This window comes from Orbicella faveolata, unplaced genomic scaffold (genome assembly GCF_042242905.1).
Source record: "Orbicella faveolata isolate gen_17 unplaced genomic scaffold, um_ofav_v1 contig_36, whole genome shotgun sequence".
NCBI classification, from domain to species: Eukaryota; Metazoa; Cnidaria; class Anthozoa; order Scleractinia; family Merulinidae; genus Orbicella; species Orbicella faveolata.
This window is the reverse complement of record NW_028301565.1, coordinates 914,978-931,652: the sequence shown is the minus strand read 5'-3', so window position 1 is coordinate 931,652 and position 16,675 is coordinate 914,978. Positions and strand designations below refer to the sequence as shown.

The 16,675-nt window shown below is 41.2% G+C and overlaps 2 protein-coding genes and 1 pseudogene across 2 annotated transcripts; 1 reads left to right on the top strand and 2 right to left on the bottom strand.

Moving 5' to 3' along the window:
* Nucleotides 1-658: 658 nt before the first annotated feature.
* LOC149101908 (uncharacterized protein F54H12.2-like) lies at nt 659-2,104 on the bottom strand. Its single transcript, XM_089274845.1, has one exon. The coding sequence runs from the start codon at nt 2,097-2,099 to the stop codon at nt 1,512-1,514; it is 588 nt and encodes a 195-aa protein (XP_089130971.1). The 5' UTR covers nt 2,100-2,104; the 3' UTR covers nt 659-1,511.
* A 133-nt stretch (nt 2,105-2,237) lies between these two features.
* On the bottom strand, nt 2,238-2,888 carry LOC110065104 (uncharacterized). The gene has a single exon (XM_020772203.2). The coding sequence runs from the start codon at nt 2,886-2,888 to the stop codon at nt 2,238-2,240; it is 651 nt and encodes a 216-aa protein (XP_020627862.2).
* A 7,818-nt stretch (nt 2,889-10,706) lies between these two features.
* Nucleotides 10,707-15,426, top strand: LOC149101907 (uncharacterized; annotated as a pseudogene).
* Nucleotides 15,427-16,675: the final 1,249 nt, after the last annotated feature.

Sequence of the window (16,675 nt, the reverse complement as noted above, 5' to 3'; positions counted from 1 at the left end):
GTTGTAATAGTTTTAAAGTTTAGTGATTTCCATTTATTCATTTATTTTAACTTCATGTAAAGTGCTTTTGAGTATGTTTGTATAGTTCTAGCGCTATACAAGTCTATTATTATTATTATTATTATTATTATTATTATCCCTAGGATTCTTGAAGGTGATAACGTAATGTGCGTTTCTTGAAATACTCTTGGCAAACTTTCCTGGAGGAAACATGTCCTGACTCAAATACATGACCGTAATATCACGATGATGTGATTCCTTGGTAAAAAGATCCAAGACTCTCTTGTCGTTTCCTACCTCCTCCATCAGATCGTCCATGATGAGTAAACCTCCTTTAGGAAACCATTTAGGTAATAGCTTTGTGTCTGGAATACCCTGGTAAAATTTCACACCATTTTTCTTCATGGTGTCGTAACTTGGTTGCCAGATACTATAGCAAAAATAAATCGCTTTGGGTCTTTTCTTAAACAAGTGTAGGTTTTTCGTGACCAGTTCCGTCGTGAAAAACGTTTTTCCACTTCCACTCGGTCCGACACACATGATACTCGAAGGAGTATAAAATTTGAAAGCAGAACATTTAGCCATACTTGACACATGTTCCAAATGAAAGATCTACTATTCACTTTGAGTTTATATGGATGTTTTTTCATTTTTCAGGTTTTGTCGAATGAGTCTTCCGTGGGAATCCCGATTCTGTTTGTTCTGCTCGAAAGTATATTTTGACCATCCCAATAGTGCCAATCGTGTTCACTGTGTCACCAAGACTCACTGCTGTGGGAGTTGGTATCATTTCGGTTGCAGACTTTACGTCAATTTTAGATTACATCCCATTCAACAGTTTTGTCCCGTTTGCAAAACCGTCAATTTTGGTGAACCACTTTCACGCGAACATCAACTCAAGAGTAAACTATAAAGTAAGTTTTATTACAACCATTACATCATGTACAAATAATGACAAATACCCTGAGAAAGTCTAGTAGATTGTCTAAATTGACGTGCTTTTTCGCGAAACTTTCTTTCGTTCACTATCAGTTTCTCTAACATTCTTCCTATCTTATTGTCATTCCATTTGTAATCTCTTCGAGTAAACATGTCCTGAAAGTCGTTCATGCTTTTTCCCTGGGCTCTGTTCAACAAAAAGAAGGCATAGTCTCCACAACTTTTACTACTAAGAGACTGAAGGGCATGTGCGTTTCTCTTGACATTCATCTTCCACCATTTTTCCAACCATGCATAAAGAGGATCTGTTGTTTTTTGTCCGTACACGTCTAAAGGTACCGCATAACTATCGAAGATGTCACACACTCCATCTCGTGTCCAAAGAGCTATCCAGTGTTCACCAGGTTCACCTGCTGGATCTGTGTTCACGATGTAGGCAGCCGGTCTATTTTAAACGGGTTTCCTGGGTAATTCGTCACAGGCATAAGTTCCTTCATAATACTGTTGTAATATTGGTTGACTTGCAACAAGTTCGTCTAATTGAGTGTCAGTCAGAGCAATCTTTTGCATAGTTAACGCTGATACACGTCGTAGGTGACGGCTTTGTTCTTGTCGATTTCCAAGAGATTCTCAAATTCGGCAAACAAGATGACTGTGAAGTTAGCCGGTGGATTCCCTCCAAAGTTGAGAATGTAACGGATTTCTCCCAACTGCTTAGGATTCAGGACTGAACTGAAGAGATCATCGTTGGCTGCATTGTTAAAACAGAAGAGTGTGCAGTTTCTATTTGTGCCCCAGTCTTTCTCCGTCAACATGTTTCCTCGATCCTTCTTGAAACATTCGGTAGCTTGGAGAAATCGGAAATAGCCTCGATTGTCCAAATCATTACCGCCGTGCTTGATTTCTAAGGTTTCATACGGGTATTCCTCTCCTCTGAAGAGTTGCTTGATACTTCCCAAATTCATTTTTTGAAAGCAAAAGGGATCTCGAGCGTAATCACCATTGAAGGCTCGGGTGTCCACCATTCCCATTACCACCAAGTTGGGTCCTCTACCCTGCCAAGGGTTATTGATTTCATATTGTCTCCTGTCATTTGCAAAACTGTAAGTTCTGATCTCACTCCTTACTGTGGGGTAACTCACTACCTTCGAGGATTCCATCTTAACCGCCAATTCTCGGTAAACGTCAGGGTTAATTCTGAGTTGACAGAGAACCAAGCTCACCTTGATGTCAGCTTCAGTCAATCTTGTTGCTATACCAACAGAACTCCAGTAGAAGTCAGGATTGTTGAAGTAAATCTACAAGTCAATCTGTATGCCTGGTATCAACAACTTGTTCAAATTGAACAGTTCCGAGTGAGGTTTGAATTTCATGTTTTTCTTGCCTCCTACATATTTGGCTTGTTCACCTCGTGCTTTGGTGATGCTTGTTTTTTGATTCTCAGGTAAAGCAGTCCATTGTGCATTGGGAGTTGCATCATCCAAATTGTTTGCTGTGTATAATGAAGGGACGTCCACGTAGTTTTGCCATCCCTCGGGAGTCAGGATTGTTTCACCATCTTGTCGGTCGTGAAGTAAAGTCTCGATGTAAGCTTTGTACGCATACGTGTCCGATTGTTCGCTAATCAAGGTTTGATTCAATCGAACGTTGAGCTGTTTGATCATGGAATGAGCCAGGTTGTTCACTGGAAACGCATCCTCGGCAGCCACCAAATTACCTCCAGCAGCTTTCTTGAAACCCACTTCAAACTCAAAGTAACTCTGGGTAAAGTCGATGTAGTCTTCCTGAGGATCGATCTGAAACGTCACTGGATTAATTCCAGTGGTGAACGGATTGATTTTTACATATCGCTTACTGTAAACACTAAGATCCGTCAGTGGAATCTCAAAGATATTCAGTGACGGATTCGACACTGTTGCCGAACCTGCGTGAGGTGCAATGTCCAACATGATCTATCTTCTTCGTCTTTGACCTCTCTTAGCTTTTGTCTTCACTGTTCGACGTTTCCTACGGTGTGATAATCCACCACCTTGTTGTCTTCCTTTATAATACTTGTAGTTATTGTTTATTCCTTTGAATGCTTGGCCACCCAATTTCAAACCCAACGAAGCAAATGACGGTGCAGGACCAGACAAAAACATGCTGGCTCCTTTGGCAATCTTATCTACCAATCGTCGTTTGTTTCGTTTCATGGCTCCACCTTGTTGAGATCGTCTTTTACCATAAGTCATGATAGGTGGAACCCTGAGAACTCTTCGGGAATAGATGGGATTCATTGGAGGAAGAAATGGGGTGTTCATGGTCCAAAGATGTCTTTGATTTTCCTTTTGACTCTTTTATGTGTACGGTCAGCTAAATTGTCAGCTTTTCATTTAGCAGCTTTTCTAACTCCCGTCTTTACACCACGAACAGCACCTGGTATGTTAGGTACAAAAGGAAATCCACCCGTTTTTAAACCTTTCCAGCCTTCTAAGACAGCTGCTTTAGTAAAATCTTGTATGAATCCACTTCCCTTTTGTACCTGATTGGGATGAAACCTCGTTAAACCAGAACCTTTCATTGCTTAACTAAGTGAATCATGACAGTTGTGTTTCCAGCTCCAAGTTGAACCAATTGACCATCGACTTCACTCACCTCCACTTTTATAATCTCGAGTGTGTGTTTTCGAAGTGGAACGTAATGGATGTGAACCGGTTCGAAGTATTGAATGCCTTTTCCAACTCTTTGAAAACTAAACTCTCGAAACAAATCGGTCACTTGGTTTCCCACCAATGAACTACTAGCAACGTCGCTGTATATCATGAGGGAACAAGAACTACTTCCCACGGCATTATTGAAGGCTGCATTCAAATTGATGAATCGCCAGTTACACCTGTAACTAAGTCTCAGCATGTTCCCATGATCCTCTGGTCTGTAGTAACTGTCATCCCCCATGTAAAAAACGCGTTGACGATAATTAGTAGAGTTGGAGTTATTTTCATAAAGATCACCTGGATCAGACGAGTCCTGAAGATTCGGAACCAAGTAAGGGTCAAAGAGTTCTTGCTTCAAGTTGGGTCCTAGGTGATACACGTCACTAGAGTCTGTCGTTATCCACCCCATTTTTTTAGCCAAGTCTTTTTCTATGTAGAAGTAGGGGTGAACCGCTCTCAAAGAAGAGCGGTCTCCTCTGTACACATTTTCATTATCCGTGACCAATTCGTCTCCTTCCCACTTGAACTTCCAGAAAAGTGATTCCTCTTGATCTTGTGAGTTGGTTTGAGAAAACTTTTCATCATCTGCTCCCACCAAGTCGCCAATTCTATCTTCGTCAAAAAAATTGCTCACCGATTTCATGAACTCCACTCCATTCACGTCTGGAGACAACTCTTTCAGGTTTGCGTGACTGTAAAGACTGTGTCTAAGATCAGTAGGCTGAGCACCGGAGGGGGCAGACGTGGAAGTCAACAAATAGCCTACTCTAAACAAATCCTGTTCGTCAGGATTCAATTTGAGGTGAAACAAACTAGAATCAGGTAACGAAACACTACTGAGTCCCGCTTTCCATCATCCTTCCAGATTGATCTGACGAGGTAATCTGTTTTGAAAACTGTTCGCTTTGTTGTTGGGAAATTCTAGAGTCGAAGAATTACTCAACAACGTGAGGTAAAAGTCGTCGCTTGTTGCACTTGTCTCCATACTTGTTTCAAATGAAAAACTCTGCTTGTATTCACACCTTTACATAGACTGACTTCTTTGGAATCCAACTGTCGTATTTAGCACGCCAACCTTTCCATCGTACGAGAACCTTGGTACCCTTTTGCTTGATAATTTTCTCCACTCTAAACAAGTTGTCATTAGACACATTGACTTTCTGTAAATCCTCTTCGTAAAAAGTACCCTCCAAGGGTTCACCGTTCCATTCTTTCAACTTGTAAGTAGGTACAACTCCACGATTCACTTGAGCCACGATAAACACCTCCTCGGTCCATCCAGGGAGATAACCTTTCTTGAAAGGACGATGCTTTTTGTTCAATCGTACTTTGTCGTTTTTCTTGAACTTACTCTTTCTTTTCTTAGAACTCAATCGATTAAGGTACAAAAGTTTCCACACTTCTAATTCGTTCTTGTTCGACACTTTCTTTGGGGCCATCTTAATGCTCCTGTGGTTCGAGGTGTTGTAACCACTCACCAGTTTCTGCAAAACATCGAGAAACGAAAGGCTGTTCTTCACCGTAAAGTAACAGTACAATCGTTCTTTCAAAGTTCGATTGAAACGCTCAACCACAGCTGCCTTTGCATCCCCACTGGTAGAAAAATGGTGAATGTTCTTTTGCTTCAAGAAGGTCTGAAAGGTCTTGTTGTAAAATTCCTTACCATCGTCCGTTTGTAAATTGACGGGTTTTCTCCCCTTACTTCTTTTCAATATTTTCTTGAAACCCTCTGTCACAACTTGACCCATCTTAGATTTAAGGGGTTCCACCCATCCAAATTTCGAAAACACGTCAATCACCATCAGGAGGTACTTTGTTCCTTTATTGTACCTGGAAATGTTAGCAACTTCTACCAAATCTGCTGCCCACTGTTGATCGATACCAAATACCATGACCGGGGAAGTTTCAAAGTGACGACATCCAGGTTTATGTAACGTGTACCCCAAATCTGCTTCCAAAGCTTTTTGAGCTAAAGATACAGGAATCTTGTTGGTTTTAGCAAAACGACTCAACCCACCTAAACTACCGGGTTTCGTAGGATCTCTCTACAAACGTTGCACCTGAGCTAAGGAAATGGATTTTTTCTTGAATTTCATGGTGTACACCAATTCACACGGTGGACAGAAATTTTCCAAGCGTAAGGATGCGCTATGATTCTTTGACACTGATAATAGGAAAGCGGTTGCTTTTCTAGCCAAAGACAGAATACGATGAATCTAAAAGCGCTACCCTCCAAAGGTCTCAGTTCTTCAAACTCGTAAACGGGGTCGTCACTGTACTCATTTGGTACAAGTTTGCGTTCATCTTTTTTGCATGCAAGAAGAATACTTCTACATTTATCACACGTATTGCTCCAATCCCCACGAGAGTAATGAGACAAGAACAAACCCATGTTGTCAAATGACTTTTAATCAAACTAACATTTGCATTTTATAGTTTACCTCAAATCAAATCAAAACTTAAGTGTGACCGAACCCTCTTCAAAGTCAAAAACATCGGATTGAAAACATTTACATTGTTTTATGCCATTTTCACAATGGGGACGCCATTTTAAGGCTTCATCATAGTCACTGTAATACAGAGCTTTTTTCAAATCCTCCTCACACTCAACACACAGTTTTTGGTCATCACTCCTCTCGGCATAAAAGAAACGGTCTTTCCACGTTTCCATGTTCTGAAACAATCCAACAAAAGTGTTCTCAATAGAGACATCTAGTTCATAATTGGTACAGGGTGTAGGTAACCTGAATACCCAGTTGTTCCTCTGATTGGAAATCCTGTGAGTCACATTGGTCGAGATGTGATGAGCTCGACGAGCCGGTGTGAGAAGCTCTTCAATGGCATTCTTGCTATTCCAAACGAGACCCTGAGTGGCAAACAAGATATCACCTCTGCTGATTTCTGATGGGTCGTAAGCAGATTTAGTGAAATGGATGGTATCGGTTTCAATGTCGTAGCTCACATCGTGCCATATGGTATCAAAAAAGAACAAACCAAGGGGATTTCCACCAGGTTGATGCTGTTGTATAATGAATGGGATGACGGTGTTCTTCCATGAAGGTCTCTTTTGCTCCAAATCACTCACTTTTATCTTGAAATCTTCAGCAAAACGTTCGTTCAAAAAGTCAAAGATGAACAGATCACCTTTGTCTGGTCCCTCCAAACTTCCAATCATTGGATGCACTGCAATCTCTATGTAGTCCTTGACCAAGTCATAAATCTGGTTACTATTGGTGTACAACATAACATCACCCTCACAGTTCTTTACAGTGTTAGCAAAACAAGACATAATGCAAAAACTGAAATCTAACGTGCAACTAGTGTCACTGAAGACCAAAGGTAAACTGATTTTTCACCGTCAAAAGATTCCAATATATTACAAGTCATGACATCGTGGATTGGCCGAAAAGTGCAATGATGTGGAAGTCACATGGGAATACACTGCCGGTTCCCATCTTCATTCAACCCTTGGGACATTAGAAAGTGTTGTTGGCAAACCTCATCTTCCTTTGCCTCTGCCTCTCTTGCCTCTTCTTCCTCTTCCACTGTCACCTCATATTTTTCCACGGACATCACATTTTTTGTCAGTAACGGTTCATCATTGAACTTCACACCCAGTGAATCATAATATGCACCCACTGAATCCAGATGAGGATGATGAGAACGATTGCCCCAGTCGATCAGGTGACGCTGCATACGATAGTACAAACCTGTCACCAAAGAAAACTCCAACTCAAACCGATGATGCTGTTCGTCTCTAAACTGCTTTGTCTTGTGCAACTGAAGCTTCTCGTTGAACTCACAAACCCACTTCTTCAAATCCTCTTCAATCTCATCCAGGTCATCTTTTTCCAACTTTCGTCCCTTGTGAATTGGGAATTTACTTCCATTGTAGTCATCTAGTTCTTTTTTCTTCAACTGTTGTTTGTTGTAGAGTAGAGTGGGTTGATACTTTGTAATATCATCTGCCTCTGGTACCAAGTGAGAACCTTTCTTACCCCACTCACACAACTGCTTCTGAAGAAAGTGATAGATAGGAGAGGCCACACCAAACTCTAGGTGATACATCTTGTCTTCATTTTTCTTCAACTTTTTAAGAGCTCGTAGGTTATCCTGTGCACTTCCCAAGTGCAATTGGAAGGCTGCAAGTCTGCAAAAGAGATCATAGTCATCCATAGTCTTCTCTTCAAGCTTTACTGCGGTCTTACTGTCAGACATTTTTCAAGTATAACGAGAAGAAAAAATACTCATCTCTTATATAGAGAAAAGATTCGTTGATTGGTGTATACCTGATTTCCATACATGGTCATGAAGTGTTGTGAATGGTCAGAATATAAATCTCATCACTGATTGGATACTCATTATTATAAAAAACTTAATCATGTTCAACATTTTCACTGTTCATTCATTGCAGACATGGCACTCAATCACATGGTGAAAATAGAAGAGTACGAAGAAGACGATAAAAACCTTCAGATGTTTTCAAAACACGTGCAGCCATTTGCAAGACCCGATGAGTCTTCCAAGCGAAAGAGAAAGAAGCTCAGTACCAAAAAAGAACCCCAGCCAAAAGTATCCAAAGGAGGTGAGCAAAGTAACATAACAAAATGGCTACAACCAACAAGTAGATTCCAAGTGAAGCCAATTCATCCTTCAAAGATTAAAAAAAAGAACATCAACAAAAAAGTTACCTTCCAACTGGAAGTTGGTGTGAGAACCATTTTTAAAAACGGAAAGCTCTCTAAGAAAGAGAAAGAGTCACTTATTGGAATTCAACTTCTCAATGGAGACTGTTGTATGCATGTGACAGAACAAACACTGAATGTGCCCAACAAATAATCCAATCGAGGAAAAGGTTGAAAGCAATTTATCAAGCCAGAAAAGAAATGATGAAAGAACATAAAGAGGATCATATCGAAAGAACATTTCAAAAACATAATATTTATCCTTGGAATACTTTTTTTCGCAGACCCAGCAAAACCTGCAATCACACCAGAATCCTCAAACCCATCCACGAGTGTACAACCTGCATTGAATCCCACCAACAATCCTTTGACAATTAAGGAAGAAGCTCCTTCAGTGACTGTGGAAGATGCCCCAATTGAGTTCAACGCAGATGACTACATCACAGATCTAAACAAAAGAATGCAGACCGAGCTAGAAGAGCTAGACAAGCGCACGATTGTGTACATCTGTCCAAAGCATCCAACCTTTCTGTTAGGGTACAATGAGATTGAAACCCGCTACGGTCCATGGGAATATTACAAGTGTCCGAACAAGGACTGCTTTGTGTGCTGCGGAGTCAACCAAGTAGAAGATTACCAAGCCAAATTTGACAAGTGGCAGACTTCTGGCAGAGAAACCTGGAACAAAGAAACAAGTGTTTTTGCAAAAACACTCTCATTCTGAAGATCTCTAAATCTGAAAAGAATCCTGGTCGTATGTTCTTTGGTTGTCGAAAGACGAAATGCGACTTCTTCCATTGGGCTGATAAAAATCCCTCAGAAAGAATGGAGAAGTGGATACGCGAAGAAGCAGACAAACCAAAACCCCAGAGAAAAGTCGAGAAACCAGAGGAAGAAGTCTGTTTAGGAGAGAAGAAGCCCGGTTGGAAAGGTAAACAACCATTGAAAGAATACAAAACAGATATTGACATGCGAACAGCAGACATTAAAGACCCCCAAGCAGCAGCCTACTGGAAAAAAGTGAGGATGATGAATGATGAATCCACGGTAAAGAGGGTTGACCTAACCTGTCCTGGTGGAGATGACGTCAGAGTTTTCACACAAATACCCGACCCAGGCGCCGAGCACTATCCTCCACCATGCGTACAAAAAGGTTATGCCAAGTATCATGCCACTCACAAGCGATCAGAGCTGAGTTAAGACGCAAGAAGCGAGTGGAGCTCAAACATCATGCAAAAGCAAAAAGTAAGAGAACAAGTTTGTTTCATATTAGACTTAGATGGTTACAATTTAAAAGGAAATTCATTTAGAGGAACTTTTTATGTGCGAGAACTTGGATACTGTACACACGACTGCGACTACGGGAGGATAGCCTTTGACACTGGCATACCCTACAGAAACCTTTGGATTCAAGACAGAAAAACAGTCAAACACGTGAACAACTGGATTTGTGGTCTCCCGTACGAACCAGACTCTAAAGAAGAAGCCTTAAGTCAAGACAGAGTACGTGATGTAATACAGAAACTTTATTCCAAATACTGTACGGGAAAAAGAACATTGCTTGCATACAAAGGTGGACGAGTCGAAAAAGACATCCTCGACGAACTGAACATTCCAAGTTTTAATTTAGAATTAATCAGCTGTCCTAAATATGATCATTTAAACACGATACCTAAGATAAAAAGTTGTGGTTTTCATCGTAGTGTTTGTAGAAAAAGTCACAGAAAAGGTCACTGTTCCGTTCAAGAGTGTCACGCTTTCTGGAGATGGTTATATGACATATGATTGTCACACTTTCAAAATGTTAAATCAAATCAAATAAAGTCTTTTGATGCGGTAATCAATGAAGTTCAGATTGTTCTCCGCTTTACATCGTATGTGAATTCCCCTCTGAATCCAATCATCTGGTCGAATGGTCTCTCCATCATCGTCGATCACAAATAAATCTTCATGCCCCATAATTGCATCGTAGATTTTGTTCAAAGAATGTCTGATCCTGTCAATACATTCCAATGCTTTCAAAAAATTCCTCTCCCTCACTCGTAGATTAGCCAACATCTTTTCATCCTCTCTAAACTTTTCCCTCATAAAACCGATTCTCTTCAACTTGTATCCAAAACGTGATTCCTCGTCATCCACTAAACGACTAAAACGAAAATAGTCAGCCGTGGTCTCTGAACATGTTCTAGGAGGAGCCATCACATATGCGTCTCGTTCCTCAAATAACAAATGAGAATTCGACGAATCCAAAACGTAAACACATTTTTAAAACATTCATTCAGGGGTGATACCCCCATCCCCCCTTTTGTCATTTTTATTTTTAGAAACAACACAAACAAACAATATAAAATGACTCAAAATGAAAATACTCACTCACTCTACTACAAACATGTCGCAAGTAAGACGTAGTTTGAGACAACTCAATATTCCACCTGAAGAATTAGATCGGTGCTTCATTTGTCTAGAAGACATTCTTACAAATGAAATTTTAGCCTGTAAAAGGCAAACATGCTGCGGAAGGTATTTACACAAGTCATGTTACCGAAGATTAAGGAATGAAACGAGGATGTGTGGAAACTGTTGCGCAATACCTTCACGTACACGACGTTCAAGAGTTGTTGGTCATCGAAGACATGGCGGTTCACTAACCCTAGAAGAATTAACCCTACGTGCTCGTCGCTCTGACAGTATAACAGCCATCAATTTATTCCTGATCTCAAGAAGAGCAAGTATCATACATACAAGAAGTAATTGAAGTTGGAGAGCATTTCCATATATTTCTTCTGAAGTTTTTAATGAATTCTTAGAAAGAATGAAAAGTTTCATTTTAACACAAAGAGATCATAATTCTCCTTTTCATGGTATTTACATTCATGCCAATGTAATAGGTCAATTATTTTGGGTTTACAATTATAGAATCGCAATTTACAAGATATTTGAAAGAATGATTCCTTCAGCTCTAGAATTATGTCTAAGTTTCATAAAGTATCGATTCATCTTTGTAACGGATCCAAATCAAATTGGAGAGAATGATGTGAGTGTACAAGAAATCCAGATCACGCGAAACCATAGTATTACTCCATATCCAGAAGACACCCCCTACACTGGCTCAGTAGTGGAATGTAACATATTCCAAGCGCTTCAAGAAACAAATCGTAGTTTATTCACCAACAGTCGTCGCTCCAGACTCGTTCCAACTCCAGTTCTTTTGTCCTTTAGAGCAACATCACTAAGAGCATCCTTTTATACAGATGATGGAAGAGCAAGAGACACGCGTGGGGAACCCTTAATCATTCCCGCTCCTCATACAGTAATCGGACAAGAAAACAATCCATTTGACATGGAAGATGACGACGACGTCTCCGATTTAAGAGCAAATAGTCCTCCCCCTGCTGAAGACAGTGACCGATCACCACAAACAACACCGACAAACACCCCCTCACGAGCAGTCAGTCCACCTCCAACATCAGCAATCACAATCACAGTCACATCATCATCAACTGCGACTGTCAGTTCACCCACAACAACATCAAGCAATGCAAACAACATCACTCATCCTTCCCGAAGTAGCTCTAACACTAGTCCTGAATACAGTGACAGTGAAGAATGGCTAGAGGATGAACCAATAAATCAAGCACCACTAAATCAAGCACCCAATCGTCGCTTAATTCATTGTGGAAATCCACGCTGTAAGCACCTACTCAGAAACCAGAACTGCCCCCATGTCACCACATGTGCGAATCCTGATTGTCAGCACAGACGTTTAGTGGAATGTTGTATTAATGACATTAATCCTAGGGAGGAAACCCCAAGTAGCTCTAACCCTAGGTAGAGAACTTTGAAAGAACGACTGAGAATGAACTGTGAACACTTTTTACGAATTAGGTTATGAGAACTGTGAACACTTTTTACAAATTAAGTTATGAGAAGTTGTGACATAGCCCATTGTTCTCTATGAAAAGTCACGTGTGAAATCCAAGTGTTGTGATTGGTTGATGTGTCACATGTATTGAATGGGGTCCTGTCATTGGTCAGTTCGTATATACCGCTGTGCTATACTACTTACAGGGTCGCAATGTTTTACATGTGATAACGGAGGAAAATGATGAAGACTCTGTAGTTAGCTGGAACGACAATCCGATGCTACCAGTTTATTCAATGGACCGGCAAAGCGGGATCACCACAGAAGAAGCTGTAGGCATCCTTCTTGACGAGGACATCGATACATGGAGAGTGGCGAAGGCTGTTCCTTCCTCTATATCAAGGAATGTATTGTTTGTTGATGTGGAGGCACCACATGTAAGGAATGTAAAGTGTCTGTTAGCAGACGACATGGGTGCCTGGCATGGAACAGGTACTAACACCTATTACTTCAGAGAAGCTACCAAGACAAGAGCAGTCACCAAAGTCACGGAGGCAACGTCTGGCCTCGCTGGTGTCTACCGGTGCATGCGATCGTTTTCTCGAAATCAAAGCGATTCCAAGTTACATCGACTACTTATACATTTGAGAGGTTGGTACCGTTATTATATGTCTGTATACTGTACCCAAATTATCGGAGGCCTAGAAGAACTTTACACTACTATTGTTATGTAGGGAAACTCCTATTCCCAGTCTCACCATTTTACGTTTGTTATTTGCCATATCCCTTCCCTACAGACTCGAACCCCAACATCTTGCATTACAGTACAACAATAACCAAGAAAAAAGGAATTTGAGATTCTCAGTTCCGAATTTAGTTTGGAACGGAAAGCAACATAGCCTGGCCTTGGTGCAGTATTTCTTTGATGACGCGGAGCAGGAAGTCAAAGTTAAGATGCATGGCAACAGCAAGGGTAGCAGGCCATACTACCGCACTTCGCAAACTACGAAAGAAAGAGTGCAACAACTGGCGGAAAGTCATTCATCGAAAGAAGTTTTTCATCAGACCCTGGAAGAAAGTGGTGGAATTATGCAGATAAAGTCGGCTGGCAGGCATGCACGTGATTTAAGCAGGTGAAAAATATTAAGCAGAAAAACCAACAAAACGAGGGCGATGAATTCATAGAACTTATACAAATGCTAAAGGAAGATGCCAGGGATCCTGAAAACGCCTTTGTCCGAAAAGTAGATAAGCAACCCGGATTAATAGATTGTTTGACACCTGACAAGTTCGATGAAAAGCTCCTGGCAATGACTGCAGAGTGGAAGAGTCGCCATCCTCAAGGCAAATGTTTCTTGAACTATTTTATGAAGTACAAGGCAGAACCGATAAAAAAGACCATGACAGCAGATGTTCGTTCAATGTCCGGCCTTGGATTTCCACCAGGTGTCTACAACCAAAACGGAAACGAATGTATGAACTCGGTCTCACAAAGGGAAAAAGCCGTCACTGGAAAAAAGCAGCTGTCCTTACCTGGCTGTATTCGTCTACTTAAAAAAACAGTACAACAACAGAGAACAGAGGAGGAGCTGGCCTTGCTTGGCATTGGAGATTTAAAACTAGATACAATGTATGTTAACCTTGCGGTTCCTGAGACTGTCTTTTATCGCAAATCACAAGCGCAAAAGCAAGCTGTACTAAAGAAATTCTCCAGTGAAGGCGTAAAAGCACCACAGGAAGTATTGCCAAATGAAGATGACGATGAAGACGACAAAAACAATCCATTATGCATCACTGTGCGAGAAAGCAGAATTGTTCGTGTTCTGTTTACAGTCTTGATACAAATTTTCCAAAAAGCTGGTGTTCTTATTGGACGCAAAGAAGCCATTGTCGCAGCACCTGGGGCGAATGCAGTTCCAGAACATTATGTCGAATCTGAATGAGGCCCTCCCCACGCTGTTAAGACCAAAACGTCCAGGCGTTTGGGGTCTTACTACATATGCGACAGTAACTGCATCCACTATACGGCTTACAGCTTGTGCGCACATACCATAGCTGTAGCAGAGCTGGAGGACAACACGCAAACATTCATCAGTTGGTAAAACTTAAACAAACAGAAACCCGCAAGCCTTTCAACGCTTTCCCAGATGGACTTGCCAGCAGGTCGCGGAACCAAGCGAACAAAATCGACCCAGGTGCGAAAGGAATCCGTCAATAGCAACAAAAGAGCGAAGACCGTTGTCGAAGGGTATATTGACCACAACAGCCGGCCTGCCATTGCCACAGCATCCACAGATTCGAGCATCTCACATACTCAGACAGGAACACAAACACAGGTGAGCTTTTAAATGTACCTTATCTCTCGTTAATGCGGCCACCACAGTGGTGTCAACTGGAGCTGATAGCAGCAGTCGGTCTCGCCCACCAAACGATGAAAGAGTACATTTTGGTACCGTAAGGACTATTGCTTTTAGTCGGGAGCGTTAGCAATATTTCTGGTAATTCACACTAAACCGGGGACTTACAAGAACCCCCCCTCCCACCCGACCAAGATGGAATGACCCCCAAGGTTGTCGTTCTATTAGGGCACATAAAAGTGCCCTATTAAGCCCCTTTATCGTTTGTTAAAAAAGCAACAAAAATAATTTACATACCGGTATAAAGGTCGAACCAACGCCATCTTAAAACATAAACAGGTTCCGTCGACAAGTGCAGCTCCACCAAATGCGTCTCTGGCGGATAAAACAGCATTGTCCCCTCCAAAAATGCAAAAGGGTACCTTCCAACTTGGCCTTCTCCAATTTTGCCATCAGTCAGTTAAAAAATGCTACAGTTGCGGCCAGTTGTTAAAAATGCAACAAGGAGATGATCAGTGCCATATTCCACCAGTCCCGATGACCTCATGATTATCACGGCCATGAGGTGGCCCTACTGGCAAAACGGTGTTCAGAAGCGGGGTAGCCCATCAAACGTGAATTTTCATTGCCACATGGAATACATACGAGCTATGCAAGCAGCTTTTCTGCCCTTTCTTGTGATAATTCCAAGTGTCCTCCGTCCTCACCTGTTGCCAGTGCACAACCAGCACCTGGCACAAGAATTGGAAATGTCGATCTAGTCTAGTCACTTGAGCACATGTGTGTCAAGGGGGTTAAGGAGGGGAGGGAAAGAAGGCATTAAAATGCCAGTTGGTACTTTTACAGCCGATGCCATCAAAACTGTTTATTCTTAATTTGAAAATATGAACCTTGCAAAGCTCTTTAAGTCTTTTCCAGGTCGTCATGCTATACATAATGGAATGAACATTTTTGAATATAATTCTAGAATGATTTGATATTTTATCAGGAGTTGTTGGGGGCATCACTTCCCTTACTGATAGCTTTCTGGGTTATAGGAAACACTCCCTAATTCCATTTACCTTGAAAGATAAACAATTTTTGTTGTACGGGTAATAGAAATGTCACGGTTGTTCTGTTTAAACTGGTGCATGCGGAGAAGAGGTAGTTACTACAATAAAGAAAATTGTTCAGTTCACACCCAGAGCATGTGTACTGGTAAATATTGTTGTTATAAATGATCTCATCGTGTGAGCTCTTAAATCGAATGACGTGACTCTCGAACTTGTTTTCTCTATAGGATAGCATTTAAAAATAGATTCATTGACACTCGTAGCGATAAAGTCATTAAGGAAAAATGTTGTAACTCAGTATTCACTCAAGTTGTTCAGGATTCTTTGCTCAGATTTTTTCTCGATTTGGAACGCGTCGTGTGTCTACTCAATGTACCAGGGTTATTAAAGGATTTTGCTCAAGAATTTTGGTCGTGGAATTTGTTTAAGGAATTAATTCACTCTGACATTTTACTTGTGCCGAGACCCGGGAATCTCTCGAAGGAAAACAGTCATGGTCTGAGGCAAGTTTGCCAAAGAAGAGAAATGACGGATTTAAAGAGGAAAGTTAGAGTGCGTGCTGGTCACAAGGGATACGTGACGAAGACTATCACCGATGCAAGGACACTCATCAATTCTGGAGATCAAGCGGATTTAAAAAAGCTGAAGTCCCTTCAATCTATTCTACGAGACAAGCTTGCTGAAATCAAGGGTCTGGATTGTGAAATCCCTGATGAAACAAAAGAGGAATCTATCCACCAAAAAGTAGCTGACAGCTGCGAATTCGCCTTGTCTGTTTATGAGTGCATTGCAGATATCGAGGCTGTGTGCTCCGCAAGAGTAAAAAGTGGGAAAGAAACTCAACCCTCTGGTGCTGGATCCATTCCAAGTCAACTAGTCACTCCAGCTATTGGCAGTGTTCCCACAAAGCTTCCGAAATTGGAATTAAAAAAGTTTTATGGCAATCCGGTGGAATGGGCGCCATTCTGGGATTCGTTTAATTCAGCAGTTCATCAGAACTCAAGCATAAGCAATGTGAATAAGTTCAACTACTTGAAATCTTTGATTCAAGGCCAAGCAGCGAACACAATAAGTGGATTTTCTCTCA

What these genes read in the sequence shown, in the direction of transcription:
- LOC149101908 (XM_089274845.1), bottom strand. Translation starts at nt 2,099, where the DNA reads ATGGAATCCTCGAAGGTAGTGAGTTACCCCACAGTAAGGAGTGAGATC.
- LOC110065104 (XM_020772203.2), bottom strand. Translation starts at nt 2,888, where the DNA reads ATGTTGGACATTGCACCTCACGCAGGTTCGGCAACAGTGTCGAATCCG.